Source organism: Alternaria ventricosa (genome assembly GCF_023758065.1).
Source record: "Alternaria ventricosa strain BMP 2768 chromosome Unknown scaffold_9, whole genome shotgun sequence".
NCBI lineage: Eukaryota > Fungi > Ascomycota > Dothideomycetes > Pleosporales > Pleosporaceae > Alternaria > Alternaria ventricosa.
In genome coordinates, this window is record NW_026055689.1 from 299,552 (window position 1) to 317,072 (window position 17,521).

Genomic DNA, 17,521 nt, shown 5'->3' on the forward strand with positions numbered 1-17,521 from the left:
ATGATTACATATTACGATCTTCTTTGCATTGCAGGCGCAGGAAGGGCGTGTATGTGTATACGGGATATAACTATACCTTTTCAGATGAGCGTAGGGCGCGAAGGAATGGAAATGAGCATTTGGCCGATGAGAGGAAGAGTCAGTAGTGATTGATGGTCATGCTCGATCTTTTTTTCTTTTCAGTTTTCTCTCTGTGTAAGAGTATTAGTCAAAATTGGAGTGAAGGGAGTATTTTTCACGAGGTTATGAGATGAGGATCATGCAGGAAGTCCGGTTCAGCTTGGCTGGTTCGAACGGATGGGGAAAGAGGATGATCTGGGAGTGCAGGCCTGGATTGTCTTTCTTTGTCTTGATGGGAGACTGGTTGAGCGGACCGGGTGAGAGGATTAGTGCGGTAGTAGATAGAATCTATGAGTTTCTTTACCCAATATGCGAAGTCTCGAGTCGGTGAATGGCGTGAAGTTCCATGGGCTCTTTCGCGTGAGAGTTGCAGTATTGGTATCGTCACATTTGCTTAGCATACTATAGCGCATCGCTAGCCACAACATTCGCTTCGTAGTTCCCCATTCATCTCGGTTCAACTGTTACGCTCATTACGTACCATGTCGAAAGTGCAATGGAGGGGCTTACCTGACCTGGGCAGTCAGGCACGGCTTACCCGATTAGGGCAACTATCGCATCCCACACATTGTGGGGGAAGACACACGAACAACATCATCTTGGTTCTTTATAATCTGCTTTCAGTACTGAGTCTTCAAGAAATACCATCTTAATATCACTAACCAATTCGCTTTATCCAAAACACATCAAATAGTAAGCTAAACCCTCCTCCCGGATGCGATAGAACCGAGGTGGCGGTCTCACAACATTACTAACGCGCATCGTGCAAACAGTGTCTGGAAACCTCGTTCCCCTTACCGTCATCAAAGGCGCAGGCCATGAATTTATCCCCCTGCCAAAAGGCGACAACGCGACTGTAGCCGATTTCCACACGTAAACAGTCCCCTCCCTCCCTCCTCGCCAGCCATTTCACTCTCCCCAAACACTAACCCACCCACGCCAGCATCCGTACACAAACCCCCTCCTCACCCGCCCACCTAACATCCGGCTTCTACAAGATCGAAGCCGGGCCCTCGAAACCCGCCTCTTATGATTTCGAAGAGACGAAATATGTACTCAGCGGCCAGATCGATGTGCTGGATGAGGCAACGGGGATTGCGCATCATCTTGTAGCGGGCGATTTTGCGTTTTTCCATGTCGGGAGCAAGGTGCAGTTTTCGACGAAGAGTGCTGGGATGGCGTTTTATGCTGTTACGAGGCCGGTTAGGGTGGCGCATCCGGGGTTGGTGGGCAGGGAGGAGAGGGCGTCGAAGTTGTGAGGAGTGAGAGGATTAGGAACGGGAAGAGAGGGGAGGATGATGCCGAACTTTGGTGGTATGAAGGGAAGAGGGAAGGGTTGGTTGGTGCCTAATACGCGGCGAAGGAGCTGTTGATGATCGATCAAGGCGGAGGTCGCTGCAGCAGAGACATTCTTCAGCGGCACGTACGGATTCGGGGTGTATATAGTGCACGAAAAATTGATGAATAATGCTACGTCAAAGACAATACTCTCTGTCTATTGTGCGATGGCTGAAAATCGCGCGGCGAAGTCCTTCTTTGTGCGACGATATTCTGGTACAGTCGCATAAACGTGCTGCGATTTGTAGCGCCGTAATGATAGAACGCCACACACTTTGTATTCAGTACAACTGCGTCGCATGATACGAACGGATTGATCCCGTGCTAGGTCAAAGTGCGCGATAGTGGTGATGGGTTGAATTTTAACCACCAAGATTACCATGAAAAGAAAGAGAGCAAAGCAAATATCACACTTGGAGCCCAGCCCAGAGTGGATCCATGTACACCATGTGTATTGTATTATGCAAGCTCTCTTTTAGGTAGCCAAGGCCATGGTATGGGATTTCCAGGTAGCTCGAGTCAAAGCACACTCCACTGAAGCTTCTCGACCAGGTACACCGCCTGCACCTGCAGTTCACGATGCTTGATATGGATACGTCGGATGGAGACTGTTTTAGCTAATCGCTTCGATTGGCTCTTATAGTAGTCTATTGATTCGGAGCTCTAGAATGTCGGAAGGGGTCGAATGGTCCGATGTTGGCGCTCTGGTGGAGGATTTGGCGATTTGGGCCACCTCCGACTTTGAGATCAACGCCGTGCTGGTCTGATGCCTGGTCGCAGTCATCGATATCGCAGTCCGTGTTGGAACTGAGGGGCAAGAGTAGCGTTCAGGATGCGACTTCAGCGACAAGACATTCGGAGCGATAAGACCTACCAAGCATCGTCTCTCCCGCATGCTTGAACAGTGATGTCTGCGCCGCCGGTTCTGCCCGAAGCAGCCCCCAACCCGCCATGCGAGAGCCATGCGAGGACCCCGGGTTCCACCCACCTACCCAACAACACGGGCTGGAGAACGGGGGAAGACGAGGCTGGAGCGGAGCATGTCGGACGGCGTACTTTAGTAAGGTATGCGCCCTCTGCGCTGCCCTCCCGGCTCGTCCCAAACAGGCATGGGCGCCGAAGTAAAGCGTTTTCTCCGATGGTGAGGGGATATGCATGGCCTTCACACCAACCCGCCCCTCTCCCCATGCTCCGATTCCGATGCACGCATGGACTTTCTGATCTTGGGGGAATTGCTATTCGCGCCGTTTCCTGACACATCACGAGGGCGTTCGACGTCATTGCGCGCGTTGTTTGTTGGCGTAGCGCGCAGAGTTTGGTATTGGTTGGGCCGTTCGAGATGCCTGGTAGTTTGGGAACTGCGAGAACTGGTCGCGAACGTTACGCCATGCGCCACTGCCGCATGTTCCGCGATGCTTATCTTCATGTCAAACTTGGCGCCCTCATTGCCAGCGATAAAGAAGCCTTGCTGTGGTATGCAAAAGTTCCTCGAGACGACTACACGCGCGACCTTCCACACCTGTCCGGAGAGTATTTCGGCAGGAATATTGGATCCAACCGCAGAGCCGCATGTGGGACGCTAGAAGCTTCTTTGCAGCCAAGCTCCACCAAGGCGGTCGGTCCTTTGCTTGTTTATCTCCACCCGTCTATACTCTTCCTGGGCAGCCCATGATAAGTCTGCAACAACCGGCTTTGCGCTGGTGCTTACTACCCCGGCATTGCGATCCGCGCAAGGCAAATTTTTTGCCGCGTTCGTGCCATGGAGACTCCACGCGTACGTCACGTCACGTTGGTGGTGGGATGGAGAGCGCCATGGGGAGCTTCTCCATGGGCATGGGTCGTCTCCACTGGGGTTTATAAAGGGCGGAGATGCGTCCGCTTAGGAGGGGGTTGTGAGATACCAGCCTTTTGCTGCAGCCTTTCTCCCTTTCTCTTCCTCCCTTCCTCACTGTTGATCTCTTGTTGATCACTGCCCGTCATGGACGAGAAGGACACCAAAATGGTTGAGGAGACCTCGTCGCCGCAGCACACTATGCAAACTGAAAAAGCCGACAAGATCCAGGTCGTACCTACACCGGACTATTCCGCCCCCAAAGCGAAGACGGAACAACTCGAGGATGCGAGAGGATGGGAATCCGAGAACCTGATCCAGGATCTTGAGAAGGAGCTGGAGCAGGCCAACTACAAGAAGGGCTTCTTCGACATCGAGTTCAAGAACCCCAAGCATTTCACATGGATGATTGTCGCGTTCGCATCCATGGGTGGTCTGCTATCTGGCCTGGACCAGTCGCTCATCTCTGGTGCTAACCTCACACTTCCCGACGACCTCCACCTTACTGCCCAGCAAAACTCGCTCGTCAACTCTGGTATGCCGCTCGGAGCCGTCGCTGGTGCCTTCCTCATCTCGCCATGTAACGAATACTTTGGTCGCCGCTGGGCCATCATCATCTCGTGTATCCTCTACACCATCGGTGGTGCGCTCGAAGCCGGATCCATGAACTACGGCATGATTGTCGCCGCTCGTGTCATCCTCGGTGCTGGTGTCGGTCTCGAAGGTGGTACCGTACCCGTCTACGTCGCTGAGACTGTCGAGAGCAGACTCCGTGGTAACCTCGTCTCCCTCTACCAGTTCAACATTGCCCTCGGAGAAGTTCTTGGCTACGCCGTCGCCGCTATGTTCATCACTGTACCGGGTAACTGGCGTTACATCCTCGGCAGCTCCCTTGTCTTCTCCACCATCATGGGTATCGGTATCCTCTTCATGCCCGAATCCCCTCGATACCTTATGCACAAGGGCAAGCCTCTGGAGGCCTTCAAGGTCTGGAAGCGCATCCGCGGTACTGCTACCCATGAGGCTCGCGAGGAGTTCTTCGTCATGAAGGTCAGCACTGAGATGGAAGAGGCTGAGGTCGCTGCTGGACGTACCAACCGCTTCCCATGGATGGACTTCTTCACCAAGCCGCGTGCTCGCCGCGCCATCATCTACGCCAACATCATGATCTTCCTAGGTCAGTTCACAGGCATCAACGCCATCATGTACTACATGTCCGTCCTTATGCACCAAGTCGGCTTCGACACGGTAACCGCCAACTACATGTCTCTTGTCGGAGGCGGCTCCCTCCTCCTCGGTACCATCCCCGCCATCTTCCTCATGGAGACCTGCGGTCGTCGTTTCTGGGCCATTGCCATGTTGCCCGGTTTCCTGATCGGTCTCGTCCTTGTCGGTATTTCATACCACATGGATTCTCTGAGCGCCACTCTCGGCACCTACTTCACCGGTCTCATCCTCTACGAGCTGTTCTTCGGTTCCTACGCCGCATTGACCTGGGTCATTCCCTCCGAGGTCTACCCCACCTACCTCCGTTCTTACGGTATGACCACCTCCACCGGATGGCTCTTCCTGTCCTCCTTCATCGTTACCTACAACTTCACCGGCATGCAAAACACCTTCACCAAGACTGGTCTTGCGCTCGGTTTCTACGGCGGTATCGCCGTGCTGGGCTGGTTCTACCAGATCTTCTTCATGCCTGAGACCAAGGATCTGACGCTTGAGGAGATTGACCAGTTGTTCCAGAAGCCTACACGCCAGCTTGTTGCTGAGAATGCGAAGAGCTCGTGGCAGGTTACTAAGGACTTGTGCCACTTTAGGTTCAAGAAGGTCTTCATTGATAACAACAGGAGGCGCGGACGCGAGGAGTAGGAGATGAAGGGTCTCGATAGGAGGGTCTCAGGTTGCCACGTGCATCTGAAACTGTAGAGGTTCATTACGATGAACACTCGTCTTATGAGCGTATGATGAACGCCGCAGTATTAGGTCGGAAGATATGATAATTACAATATACCCACAATGTACATTTTGATTTAAACACACTCGTTACCATCCATTGTAGCCTCGTGATTAAGGTCTTTTCTTCGGTCTTGTCTCGGTAGACGTAACGGCCAAATTTTCTTAGCAAACACTGCGCGCACTGCTCTACACACGGCCTCTGTAGCAAGGAGAGACCTCAAGAAACCCGGGCGTCTCCAGAAATACTAATCACATCTACATTGCGCCAGAATATCATTAGCTCTCACCCTCTGTCCCCACCCCCCATTACGCCCTCAAACAATCCATCAACCCCCAACCAAAAGCCTTCGTCTCTTTCCATCTCCCCGTCGAACTCGTGCCTGGTGTTGAAATTACATCCTAACTCAGACAAATCTAAGACAGTCCCAGCGTCTCCACCATAGCGTAAGACGAAACCCAGACACACTCACTCTACACCGATGACCAGCGCCTCCTACAAAACACGCTCTTCCGCATGCCTATCGACGCTCTTTACGCGTGACTCCGTCGCGCTGATCGCATCACGCTCGTTCTCAACAATATCAATCATCCTTCGCTCATCACGCTCGTTCTGAGGGTAACGCAACAAGATCGATCATTCACATCGCTATTATCTTTACTACGTTTATTTCACTTCTCAAGCTGTTCGTTTCTCAGACCCACGAACCGAACGATCCTACCAACCTACGAATCCATCGCCATCATCATCCACTAATCCATCAAACGACCAATCATGACACCAGACCACCTCCCCACCATGTTGACGCCCATCGAACTCCCAACCATCGTCAAAGAAAACGCCTCTTCCGCTACCAACATCCCCGGCGCGCTTCTACTCATTCTCGTCACCAGTCTAGCGGTCGTTGGAGTGAACATTGTGGGGTTTGTGATCGGAGTGGCCGGTTGTATGGGCTGGGGTACTTTGAGTGGAGGAAGAAGTGGATATGGTATGTTTTTGTTTGTTCTTCTTCCGACATGGGGTTGGGTGATGTTTGGGTACTTGGGAGTGGTGAAGCTAATATGTTCCTTTTGTTAGACGAGATCACTGCGAAGGGTCAGAATGCTATTCATGACCATCTTATCGGGGATGGAAGAGGTCATGTGGTAGCAGAGGGTATCGTCAAAGTATGTGGAGACACTGCGTAGTTGGGTGGATTTGAGGAAGCGGACACATGTGTTGTGGAACGAAAGCATGGCGCTTCTTGGCCAGAGGAATGATATCGAGCTATTGGAAAAGAAAAAGTCGCAAAAGAGAGAAAGCTACGCAGCGGGAAATAGCAGCGGAGCTACTTAGACAGAAACGACGAAGCGTCGCGAAAGTTGATACACAAGCCGAGGAGAACACCGTCTCTAGACCAGCTTCCCATCCATACCAACTACATCCCGCGCACTCAAATTTGCACCTTCTTGAACTTCAACGCCTTCGTCGGATCAGGCATACTCTGCGTGCCCACATCAACCATTGGATACCTTTCCGTTTCGTCGTTCGGCATCTTGACATCATACTCCAGAATCAGCCTAACCAAAATCATCTTAATCTCATTGGCAGCAAAGAAGCGACCAGGGCAAGCGTGGGCTCCGTAGCCGAAGTTGAGGTTGGTCTCGTTGGTGGTGACGAACTGGTTCCGTGCGATATCAGCTGCTTTGCCGCTCTGGCGTGCCTTGTAGGCGCGTAAACCGTCGAATTCGTCGGCAGAGGGGTAGTTCTTCTCGTCAAGGTAGACGGCTGCGGACGGAACTTCGATGGTGACGCCGGGCGGGATGTATTGACCATTGCTGAGAGTGATACCCTTGAGGACACGGCGGTTGAAGGCAGCTGGAGGGGGTAGGGTTAGTTGCGATATTCTTCAAGAGGGATACAAATCGACAGGGTATAACTTACTGTAGCCTGTTGGGTAGAAACGAATGACTTCCTTCATGTAGCTATCGACTTTCTCCATCTGTTGCAGAGCGCGCGAAGTAATGATTCCATCGTTGTTGGCCATAACATTGCGGATCTCCTCACGGAGGGGACCGATGTACTCTGGTGTTACGGCGAGTGTGTGCATGATGCTGGTGACGGTCATGCTTGTGGTGTGGATGGCGGCGAAGATGAGACCGAGTTGGAGCCTGGTGATATCGTCGATCGAGTCTTTACCATGGCCCCTCGCAATCATCCACTGCAGCATGTCGTCTGGCTCTTGCCAATTCGGGTCTTTCGACTTGGCGGTCATCCTCTCCTCAACGATCGGGTGCAGAAATTCGCTCAATTGTTGCTCGATCTTGCGAAGCTTAACGATCTCTGGGAGGCGGGGACACAGGAACGGCTTCAGCCATGGGCGGACCTTTTTGCAAGCTGAGACTCCTGCTACGAGATCCATTGTATAGTTCGTGCCGAGCTTGATGTATTCTGGGTTGCGACATAGTTCTGGTCCGACGAAAATGCGACCGGAGACTTTAGCAATGACATCGACAAGCTCTTTGAAAATATAAACGTCAGTCCATTCTTCGCATGGTGGCATAGCCTCTCGTAAAGCCATGTCGACTTCCGAGGCGATTGTTGGGTTTAATCGAGCTACCATTATATCAGCTTCACTAGCTCGTGAGCAGCGTTGGTCTTTTTCACATACGGAGTGCTGGCGTAAGGTCCTGCTTGACCGAGTGAATACCGGTCTGCCCCTCAACCTGCAGCCTGGTGTATTTGACTTCCATGAGCTGTAGGCGTTTAGCTTTGTTTCGATGTCAATTGCTCATGTCTACATACGTTTTTGACGGCGGCAGGGAAGCTGAGAACATCATCTGGGAGTTTTCGCAGCTCTGGGAGCAGACTTGAGGGTATGACGATGTTGTCTTCGCCTAAAGAGGTATGAGCGATGCGCTTTCTTTTTCTCGGGACGAGCTGACGTACCCTGCTCTCCTACAATTCGGTAAACCGAGTCTTTGAACTGGCGGCGTTGTAAGCAATAGCATCTCAAAACACTCACGAGTAGCTTACTTTGGCGTAACCATCTTCATACATCTTCTTAGCAGAAGTGAGGTATGCCTGTCGGTGTTTCTCTCCGCTCTCTCCGCCGAGAACCGGCAGGCTTCCCAGCTGGGCCCTTCGTTTGAGCTTGGGAACATATGCGCAGACTGCGAAGAAGAGGGTTGCTATGGCCACAGTCTGCAGCGTGTGCGTTAACTGCGCCATGGTTTGGCTGTCCATCATCGTAGATTCCTGTGTAGGAGGCACCGCGGAGGTGTTGATGTTTTCGAATTTGGCGGCCATCTTCGAAAAAAGCAGTGGGGTTGCCCTTAGGTTCGATATGTCACCTGCGGGTGCTGCGTGTTGGTGTCAGGGAGGTGGACAGCGGGTGGCGGATGGAGTCGCTACGTGGTCGTCCTTCTACATATACCGAGAATGTTTCCCCTGGCCGAGAAACGCCAGGATCATTGGTGCGCTTCGCTCTATACGGTTGATACGGTGTATACACAGACCGGATCCTTGGTTCCGGCGGTCGCGCTGTTAGCGATGGAGCCGTCTAGTGACCGCTAGGGTCTGACGGGCAAAGCGCTCGACGATCCCCAGGCCAAGCCTGACCGTTGCGTTTCGGGGTCACACCTTGAGTTCAGCCCTCCGCTCTCCATTCGAGTTCGACGTCAGACCACCGGGCCAAGGGGGAAATCGGACGTTCTTAGCGGATACCTCATATGTTCTCCGTGTAGGTTGCTGAATATGCCTCAGCGCCATGGTGCCACCGATCTTTATCTTTGACGGTGTGAGACGATCCAATCGATAGCCTTGTAGTACGGGAAGTACGCCCGAAGTGCTTCACCAAGCAGCCTAGACTGACGCGTATGTGCGGCTCGGAAGGATCTATACCCTGGCAGGGCGTTGGTGAGCACGGTGAGGAGCATCAGCGCAACCCTGACCGCGTTCCGCACGCGCCCGTTCCGGCGATCAAAGAGCAATCGCCCATGGTGTCGGTGCATGCAGTGCACGATGAAAATGTTTGTGTAACCAGGTCGTTAAAGAGAGGCAGGTGCAAGAAGGAGCTGATGGACCCTTGCTGCGGCTGACGCCTCTTCCGTCTTCCGTTCATCTAACCGAGATCTCTACGCGAGGCTGCTGCACCAGCACGGGATTGTACCCGAATCTGAATCCTTCGCTGGCCATTCTCCATCATTATGATCCTTGCTGATTCATCCAATATGAAGTCGATGGATACGACATACGACTGTCTGTGCAGCTACCCAACTTTGCGACAGTCAATACCTGCAGCAAGGACTCCACAAGCAAGGAGGGATGGCTGCCCACACCGGATCACGATATTCCGACATGTCGCTGCACCACCTTCCTCCCTCTTGGTCCTCCAACAAACGCATCGTAAGCACTTTATCATGGAGGACCCATGGACAAACCACATAACCGATGCGAAAGACGCCTCATCGCTTACCCTAGTACATGGACATGTCCACGCGTCCAACCAGGCAACGAAGAAGTAAGCGCCGTTAAACCAGACCGATATGTCGCGCAGCAAGCCACGCTCACCACGTAGTACATACCACAAGGAAACGCTCAATTGCACATCTTCAACAGCACTGTGGCACTTGGCGATTGTAGGACAATCTTCGTCTCGACAAACTTTGGCCCACCGTATCGCGCGTATTCCGATACCCAATCAAAGCGCAGAAGAGCTCTACTCTCTCTCCAACGCAAATGTGTATCTAAACTTTCGCGTTCGCGTTCGTCGCTGAGGTTGGCCGTCGACCTGGGCGGACCGATTCCCCCGCCTCTTCGCCGTCATCAATCCGGGCTGTAGATCGCCCGGTGCTAGCACACCGGTGCACTCACGTGATTTTCACATCTGCGCAAAAATAACCCGCCCTTGGTAAGCTATCTATTAATGATTAGTACGGCAAGCATCGTGAAGGCCATAAAATCTGGTGCAATAATAATCCGTGGCGCTCTTGGCATCATCAACGATAGAGTGCGCCTTAACCTCAAACTAGGGCCTGGTCTTGGCTCGGGCTGGTTATTGAGATTGCACTTTGGCATACGGCATGATTGCGATGGGTTTGATCTTAACTGGGCATCACCGAAATCACTTGCGCAGCATCAAACTTCATGTGCCAAGAGTCTCACGACTTACCTGTACCTGATGGTGAAACGGCGTATGGAGCTGTGAATTTCCAGTATCTTCCGGTTTCAAAACGATCATATCATGAAGTGTAGTTGGCAATTTTGATATTCCATTCTATGCGAATAGATAGTTTCCTAGTGTTACTATCAAACCATCATAGCGACAGAATGAGACCAAAAGGTTGCAAAAGAAGCTTCACAGATGAAGAACGAGAAGTCCGGTAAAGTGTAGAGACAAACGTGGATCTGATCACGATGACTATATTCAAAATCATGGACCTACACTCCCGGCAACCGAAGTCAGAGAGAAGAGCACTTAGGCATAGAAGAAGGTTTGCGAATAGAGATGAGATCACGAGGAATAGCCGATACGAAAGATATAGCTCAGCGGAGTAGAACGAAACGTGTTATGCTGCCGCTGATCTAAACTAACCCTAGACATATTATGTCGATCCGAAGAGAGTGGAGATGCGTTTTGTACATTAGAAGGTGCGAGGACGAAGCACGAATGACACCGACGCAAAGCACCTCCCCTGCGAGATGCGAACTACTAAGCTTTTTCAACATATGCGGCGTACAGACTTCTGTTAGTGAGACAAACGATCAACAGCTACACAGGCTGGGCGAGTATTGTGGTGCGAAATAGAGATCCTGATGTAATTTTTCTATTTTCAGAACGCGATGTAAGCAAGAAAGACATGTATGGCAACAGCTACGACATGCAACCGCTCCAGCTCTTGTCTTGTACTCTTCACTCGTATATCATCTCATCGCCGCTCCGTGTCATACCCCGAACGATTGAGTCTACCTCCTTTCCTTCGAAATCATCTCTTTATCCCTCTACAGCGTCTCAGCACAAACCATCGGCCCCTCCACCTCCTCCCTCTTGTCCTTCCCACACATCACCTCCACGATCGTAAGCGCAAAAAGCATCGCAGTCCCCGGCCCTCGACTCGTGATAACCATGCCATCAACCACTACCCTCTCCTCGCTGTACTCCCACCCCGCCTTCTCGACCTCCTCCCTCACACTAGGGTGGCTCGTGACTTTCCTCTTCCCCTCATCCACTGTCTTTTCCATAGCAGCATTCTCCGAAGTAACAACCGCCGTCGTTGCTGCGCAAATGGCAGCAACCCATTTCCCGTGGCGACGGAAGTCCCAAATGAGTTTGAGGACGTGATAGTTTTGGCAGAAGGTTTTAGCGCCGGGTGCGCCGCCAGGGAGGATTAGGATATCGTAATGTTCATACGCCTTATGTGCCGTCTGATTTAGCAGATCGGTGACTCTTCGGTAGTCTGGTACGATACGGATATTGCGGGACATGCTAAAATCCTGAGTGAGTTGCTTTGCTACGCGCGGATTTGTGGGGGACAGAACAGTGCAACATAACAATTGGGATGGGAGATGGTGGAGAACAAGATGGGTAAAGCTTACTGTGCATAGCCTTCATTCTTGAGCTCTACACCAGCGGATTTCACCTCGAAGCCCGCGCGGGTTAGAACTGCGATGGCATGTTAGCGTCGGCATCTCCATCAGCAGATTGAATAGATCTCTCCTTCACGACCGTGAAAGTAGCCCACTAATCGTCCTAAAGCAGTATGCCTCAAGTGCTTCCAAGCCATCCACAACATCCTCTTGCGTAATCTCTTTGTGCGATCCTCAGATTGGAAACGACTTTTTCGGACTCGCGCATGGGTATAGTTCATGCTCAGCTGCTAAGCATCGGTGCAAAAACCAGGAAACGGGCGCGGTTGTTGAAAAGTTTGAGCTTGTAGCTCGAACAGTTCGACGGTAATCCAGTTGAACGGCACGTGCCTTTCAATAGCTGGGGGGTGTGATGAGATGAGATCTTATTGAACGTACCGTCGTAAGGCGTCACGAATTCGATCTCCTCGGATCCATCCGCGACCAAGATGAGAGCTTTCGGCATCGTGGATATTAAACCGCACTTCCTTGATGAAAATTGTGGTGGTACTACAAGGTACGTGTGGGGGAATTGTTTGAAGCAATGGCTGAGAGAGGGTCGATGTTGAGCATGCTCCTCACTTTAGGCTAGGGTGACGTATGTGGAGCAAGAGAGGAGGGGCTCGGAAGCACGTTCCGAATGTTTCCTACAATCATGTCTTGCAATGGCACACAAGGTAAAGCATTCCAAGATCCATGATATATGTGAAGGAAGTTAATTAGTTTATATCACAAAGTCACGACATCACAGCCAACTCCATGCGGAAAAAGGTCGTCAAAGATATAGCATTCGCAGCCTCTCCTCCACGGTACGTTACGCCCAAAACAATCGGTCGTCAAGGATATCACAAGAATAGAGGACACAGTGTAAGCCTCCCCGTCCGCTATCTACACACCTTTCGCCCGTCTTGTGTGCTTTGCTCGTAGGGGTCCACCTAGATTCCCATCCCGTGTGTAAAGTAGAAAAGCAAAGGCGCTTGAACAAGATTCGAGTCGAACTCAGCAGCATCGTCGAAAAACACCAAAATGTGCAGCAGATGCATAAATCACCACCATCTTCTTCTATGCATTCGCGTGGAACCCCGGGGATATCTCTCTTCCTCTCTCATTCTCTCTCATAAGCTCATGCAATGTGACACGAACCACCTCACTCTCATAAGACAGGACGTCTATAAGAGCGAGCGGTCCTCCGTCTTCGTCAAGATATTAGAGCGGTTATTGCAACGTGATGGAGCGCCTGCCTCCTCCATCTTTGCCAGCTGGGAAAAGCAAAAAGCAAACAGGGTATGTCACAAAGAACCGGGAAGAAAAGCAGCCAGACCGCGTCTATCGTTGCAAAGTGGTAAATCGCATCGCGGAAAGTTTGGAGGTATCAAAGGCGAGGTAAAGACGTGTGGGTGAACAAGCAAAAGGTCTCCTAGCATGACCATGCTCGCGGAACTCCGAAACACCGGGTACATCGTGAAAGCAAACGCAGACATAGGTTCGTAATGTGCCCCAAAGGGCCTCCCAGATCGGTGTGTAGAACTGGTGGTAGTGATAATGAGGAATACGCAGGAGTTTGCGGAAATCACAAACTCATAGTCAGCCATTCCTGTAAGTAGCTTGTTAGCATTCGATCTTTGATCTTCGAGAAGATATTACTTACCCATTCAGCAGGACCAGATGATTGCAGGCCTTGGCCCATGGCACCCATCGGAAGTGCGCCCAGATTCTGGCTTGGGAAAGGACTGGGACTAGCGATGGCAGTGTCTTTTCTGCGCAATGGCGCTCTCCCACTCGTATCGTCCGCATCGCCCATTTCGAGCTCCTGTGATTCCACTTTGCTCGAGCCGCGAACGCGCTTCGGCGCAGGAGCGACAGTGCGAGTCTGTGCCAAGTTTACGGAGCTGTTGGACTTAGGCGGACCAGGCGCGATTGGAACCACACCGCTCGGTTTTGAGGATGTCGGTGTGGTAGATGAGGACATGGTACCGGAGGCGCCTCCACCCGAGCCAGTAGATTTTGGAGACTCAGACTCGGCCGCCTTGTGGGACGTGGGAGTCGTCACCGGGGTGTGCGCGATTGAGTTCTTTCGCGACGACTTCTTTGACGATCGCGTAGATGTCGTGCCTACAGGTGCGTTGCCGCTCCCGCGGTTGCGCTTCTTGATTACATCGGTCTTGAGCGACAAGGGCCGAACAACTCCGTGCAGCTTTAAGAATAAGCCACATGCATTGCAAAGTGGATGTCCCTCCGGGTTGCGTCTCCACAAAGGCGTCGTCTGGGTAAAGCAGTTGGTGCAGGTTGTGGGGGCACCGCCGTCACCCTGCTTCGATCCACCAGGACTCTGAGGCCGTGATGGGGCTGCAGAATTAAAGCCAGACTCTGGCGGTGAATTGGGTGACGAGACTAGACCATGCATGCCCTGGTGCAGCATTCCAGCAGCGTTAGGTGTTGAGCTAGTGCGGGGTATTTTCTGGCGTCGTGGATCGCTCCCTCGATTGCGTATGTCGCTTACAGAGGCAGCCGAGCCATGCGTCCGCCCAAGACTGCCCCCAGGACTCCAGTGATCTTGCGGTGAGTGCACCATTTCGGTGCCGCCAATTGTGACTGTCTTGCGTGGGGGTCCTGCCGGGTACCGCGCTTGCATCGGGTTGAATTGATTCGAGAGATTTGTCTCCCACTGGTAGCCAGCATTGAAGTCAAGTGACCCGTCCTCCATCTGCGAGTAGTCCTGTGGCATGGTACGGTCTGCAAACGCGCTTCCCTCATCGTCCTCGGCGTCAGAATCTGCGCCGAAGGTGAACATGTTTTCCTGGCGTCCCATCTGCATCTCGTGCTGCTGTCGTAGCGGCAGATGGTTGTGGAGAACTTGGGACGGGTCTACGTGACTCGACTGGCCAAACGACGACGCTGAGGAGAATGGTAGCGACCCGCTAGTGCTCGTGACTGGACTGAAGACAGAGTCGGGACCGCCGGCTCCAGGATTGAAGATGAACTGCGGCTGCATGGAGGTCGACAGGTTAGAGGGTCGGTGGGGTCCATACGAGGCGTTGCCGTGCGAGTTGCGGATGTCCATGCCACTCCGGTCAAAGTACATCTGGTTGTCCTCGGGGATGGGCTGTGGGGTGGAGACAGTGGAAGGGAAGGCGGAGCTGGGCGGGGAGTAGTAGTCGGTGGAGTTGAGGGAGGAGGCCATGGACTGCTGGTTGAACATGTTGGAGTTGAAGGCGTTGTGGCTCATGAGGGGCGAGCCGACAGGAGAGAAGCCCGAGAAGTTCTGCTGGTAGGGGCCGGCGGAATGTATGACGGGGTCGTCGTGCATGGAGAAGGTGTCTATGCTGAAGGGGGCCTGGGCCTGTGAGGCTGGGAAGGTGGGGGGCTGCATGGAGTGGTCGAGCGAGTACTGGTGCAGGTCGTGCTCGGCCTGGGCGTCGGTGGGTATCATGATACTGTTGACGGGAGGGACCAGAGGAGAGGCTTCGGCGCGCCGCTTGGGAGGCTGATAAGAGGTTAGTGAGGAAATGGCAGGGCGAGAGATAAGGAACTCACTCGTCGCTCGTCGATGCTGGTCTTGCGGACGTGTCGCGGAACGTAGCCAAATTCATCCTCTCTGTGGATAGTAGGAGGCACCGAGGGCGCGGAGGCGCGGGCGAGGGAGAGGTTGTGGTCGTTGGCTAGATGCGGCTTTCTTATCGGTATCGCTGGGGCAGTTGCATTAAATGGAGCCGCATCCTCATTCGACAATTCGGGCGACAGGCCTGCAGGACTGCCGACGGACGACGGAAATATAAAATCGTCCAGGTTCATCTGGTCGTGGGGCGAGTTCTGCTGTACCTGCGCTTGCTGGTCCTGCGACTTGCGCAGCTGCTGGGCGATGCCGCTGGGAGCGGATCTTGGCGGCGGTCTTGCGCCTGCTGTTGAGGGCGGCGGCGGCATCATTTCAGCGTGGTGCGCATCGGGAGCGGGCCTGCGCGCTCAGAATCACAGTTAGCCAGCTGGTCGTGGGGAGTCAAGTGGTAGCGACGCAAAAGCAAGTGCGGCATATGCGTACCCTTTATTGCGATCCATCTCGGCGCGGCGCATGTTCATGGCCATCATCCGCCAGGTCAGGTTCTCCATGCGCTCAGCATTGGGGAGCTGCGTCTTTGCCCGCGAGTAGAGCTTCCAGATTTGCGTGCCCAGCGGGTCGTTCTTCTGCAGCTGCTCTGGCGATTCCACGCTGGGGGCGCCCGCATCGTTGCCGAAGGCTGGGAAGATGGCATCCTGGAGCATGCCCCTCTTGGAGCTCGTGTCATGGGCCGACTGTACCTCCATTTGGCCCTCTGGTCTGTCAAAGTCCATGGGTTTTCAGACGGGGTGGTGCCCTCTTTGGTGGGCGGCGGATATTGCGAGTGTGCCTCTCACGGGAAAGCGATGATGTAGCTGCGTCGGCGCGTGCTCTGAATCGGATGGGCGCACCCCACGTTAGCTGCGGACCTCAGCTGCAACCAAGCCGAAGTAGGCCCTGCACTGACTGGAGGCAAAGGCACCTGGGCAGACTGCGAGAGCAAGTAATAGTATGGCAGTAAGTTCCAGTGTGCTTGTCGTTGCTTGATGCGTGCTGAGTGCTGGCCTCGCACAGCGACAACGGCCTGTCACGAGTAGATATTGGACTGTGGCTGCTGTCCTCCACGGGGAACAAGGCTCGAAATGTTCGCGCTCCCGGGACCAGTGAGCGGCGCAATAATTCAAGACGACGGGCAGCCGGTGGCACTGGGTGGGTCGTGAGTCGTGACGCTGGGCCTTGGTGAGCAGAATGAGATGCCTGTGTGGAGCGTTCGGCACCCACGCTCAGACTACGCTGCCCCCACCATTCACTCTCTTCACTCTCGGACGCCAATCACACGTGCAGCCTGCACCCTAGCTGCTAGGGTCCTGTTTGGGGCGTTCCCTACCCTCGCAGCGCGGCACGCCCTCTCCACACTGTCGTCAAGTGCGCGACTCAGAAAAGCAAAGCTGCGCGCACACGACACCCAGGCCTGACGCGTTTGCGGCGTGAAGCCTCCGGGCCCGCAGCCACTGCAACCTCAGATGTGCGATGACCCACGGCGGTTGAGCTCATGGCCCGCGAGGTGTGTGTGGGCTGAACGGGAGAATGCTTGCCTGCCGCTTAGCATGCACGCCCTTGCTCCTATCGAGACCGCCTGAACCGTGCTGCGAGGATACTTGGGAACCCCGGACAGAGTCTCGGAGCTCAGAATTACGAGCGGCCAATTTGTCGGCGAGCTGTGCTGTCCAACACCAAAGCCCTACCAGAACAACCTTAGGCCCTCGGTGTCTCGTTTCGAGAACAATTAGAGAAACCACGATGCACGATGCCATCTGCACTGCGCTGATCCCGGGACGTCACTTGCTTCAGGCCTCGCCAATGTTCCCTCTTGACATGTTCTACTGCACGACTACGGCCCACCAACACCAGCCGGCAAAAGCTTACGCGAAGAGACAGCCCGCCTCGATTGGCTCCTGTGCATTGCCTACCCGCTCCTGTTGACGTCTAAAGCGTCTAGTACCCAGGCGATGCTGTAGTCTCGATGGAGGCTGCACTTCACAACCCAGGGCAAGTATGCCTTGCCACGCTGCCTCACCGTCAACGCGAGCCTGTCAGCCGACTGCATACAGCAACAGCATCGTGTCTTGTGACCAGCCCG

The 17,521-nt window shown here is 53.5% G+C and overlaps 4 protein-coding genes across 4 annotated transcripts; 1 reads left to right on the forward strand and 3 right to left on the reverse strand.

Annotated features, from left to right (window-relative positions):
* Window positions 1-3,436: 3,436 nt before the first annotated feature.
* On the forward strand, window positions 3,437-5,158 carry J4E93_005771 (uncharacterized protein; the record flags this gene model as incomplete). Its single annotated transcript, XM_049343690.1, has 1 exon — window positions 3,437-5,158. One exon carries the CDS (start codon window positions 3,437-3,439, stop codon window positions 5,156-5,158), a length of 1,722 nt encoding a protein of 573 aa, XP_049198923.1.
* Window positions 5,159-6,675: 1,517 nt separating this feature from the next.
* Window positions 6,676-8,531, reverse strand: J4E93_005772 (uncharacterized protein; the record flags this gene model as incomplete). Its single annotated transcript, XM_049343691.1, has 6 exons — window positions 6,676-7,100; window positions 7,167-7,838; window positions 7,894-7,978; window positions 8,028-8,119; window positions 8,172-8,208; window positions 8,259-8,531. 6 exons carry the CDS (start codon window positions 8,529-8,531, stop codon window positions 6,676-6,678), a joined length of 1,584 nt encoding a protein of 527 aa, XP_049198924.1.
* Window positions 8,532-11,225: 2,694 nt separating this feature from the next.
* J4E93_005773 (uncharacterized protein) lies at window positions 11,226-12,315 on the reverse strand (the record flags this gene model as incomplete). Its single annotated transcript, XM_049343692.1, has 3 exons — window positions 11,226-11,709; window positions 11,820-11,886; window positions 12,249-12,315. The coding sequence occupies 3 exons, from the start codon at window positions 12,313-12,315 to the stop codon at window positions 11,226-11,228; spliced, it is 618 nt and encodes a 205-aa protein (XP_049198925.1).
* Window positions 12,316-13,419: 1,104 nt separating this feature from the next.
* Window positions 13,420-16,175, reverse strand: J4E93_005774 (uncharacterized protein; the record flags this gene model as incomplete). The annotated part of the gene is made up of 4 exons (XM_049343693.1): window positions 13,420-13,443; window positions 13,498-15,333; window positions 15,384-15,801; window positions 15,886-16,175. 4 exons carry the CDS (start codon window positions 16,173-16,175, stop codon window positions 13,420-13,422), a joined length of 2,568 nt encoding a protein of 855 aa, XP_049198926.1.
* Between the last annotated feature and the right edge of the window lie 1,346 nt (window positions 16,176-17,521).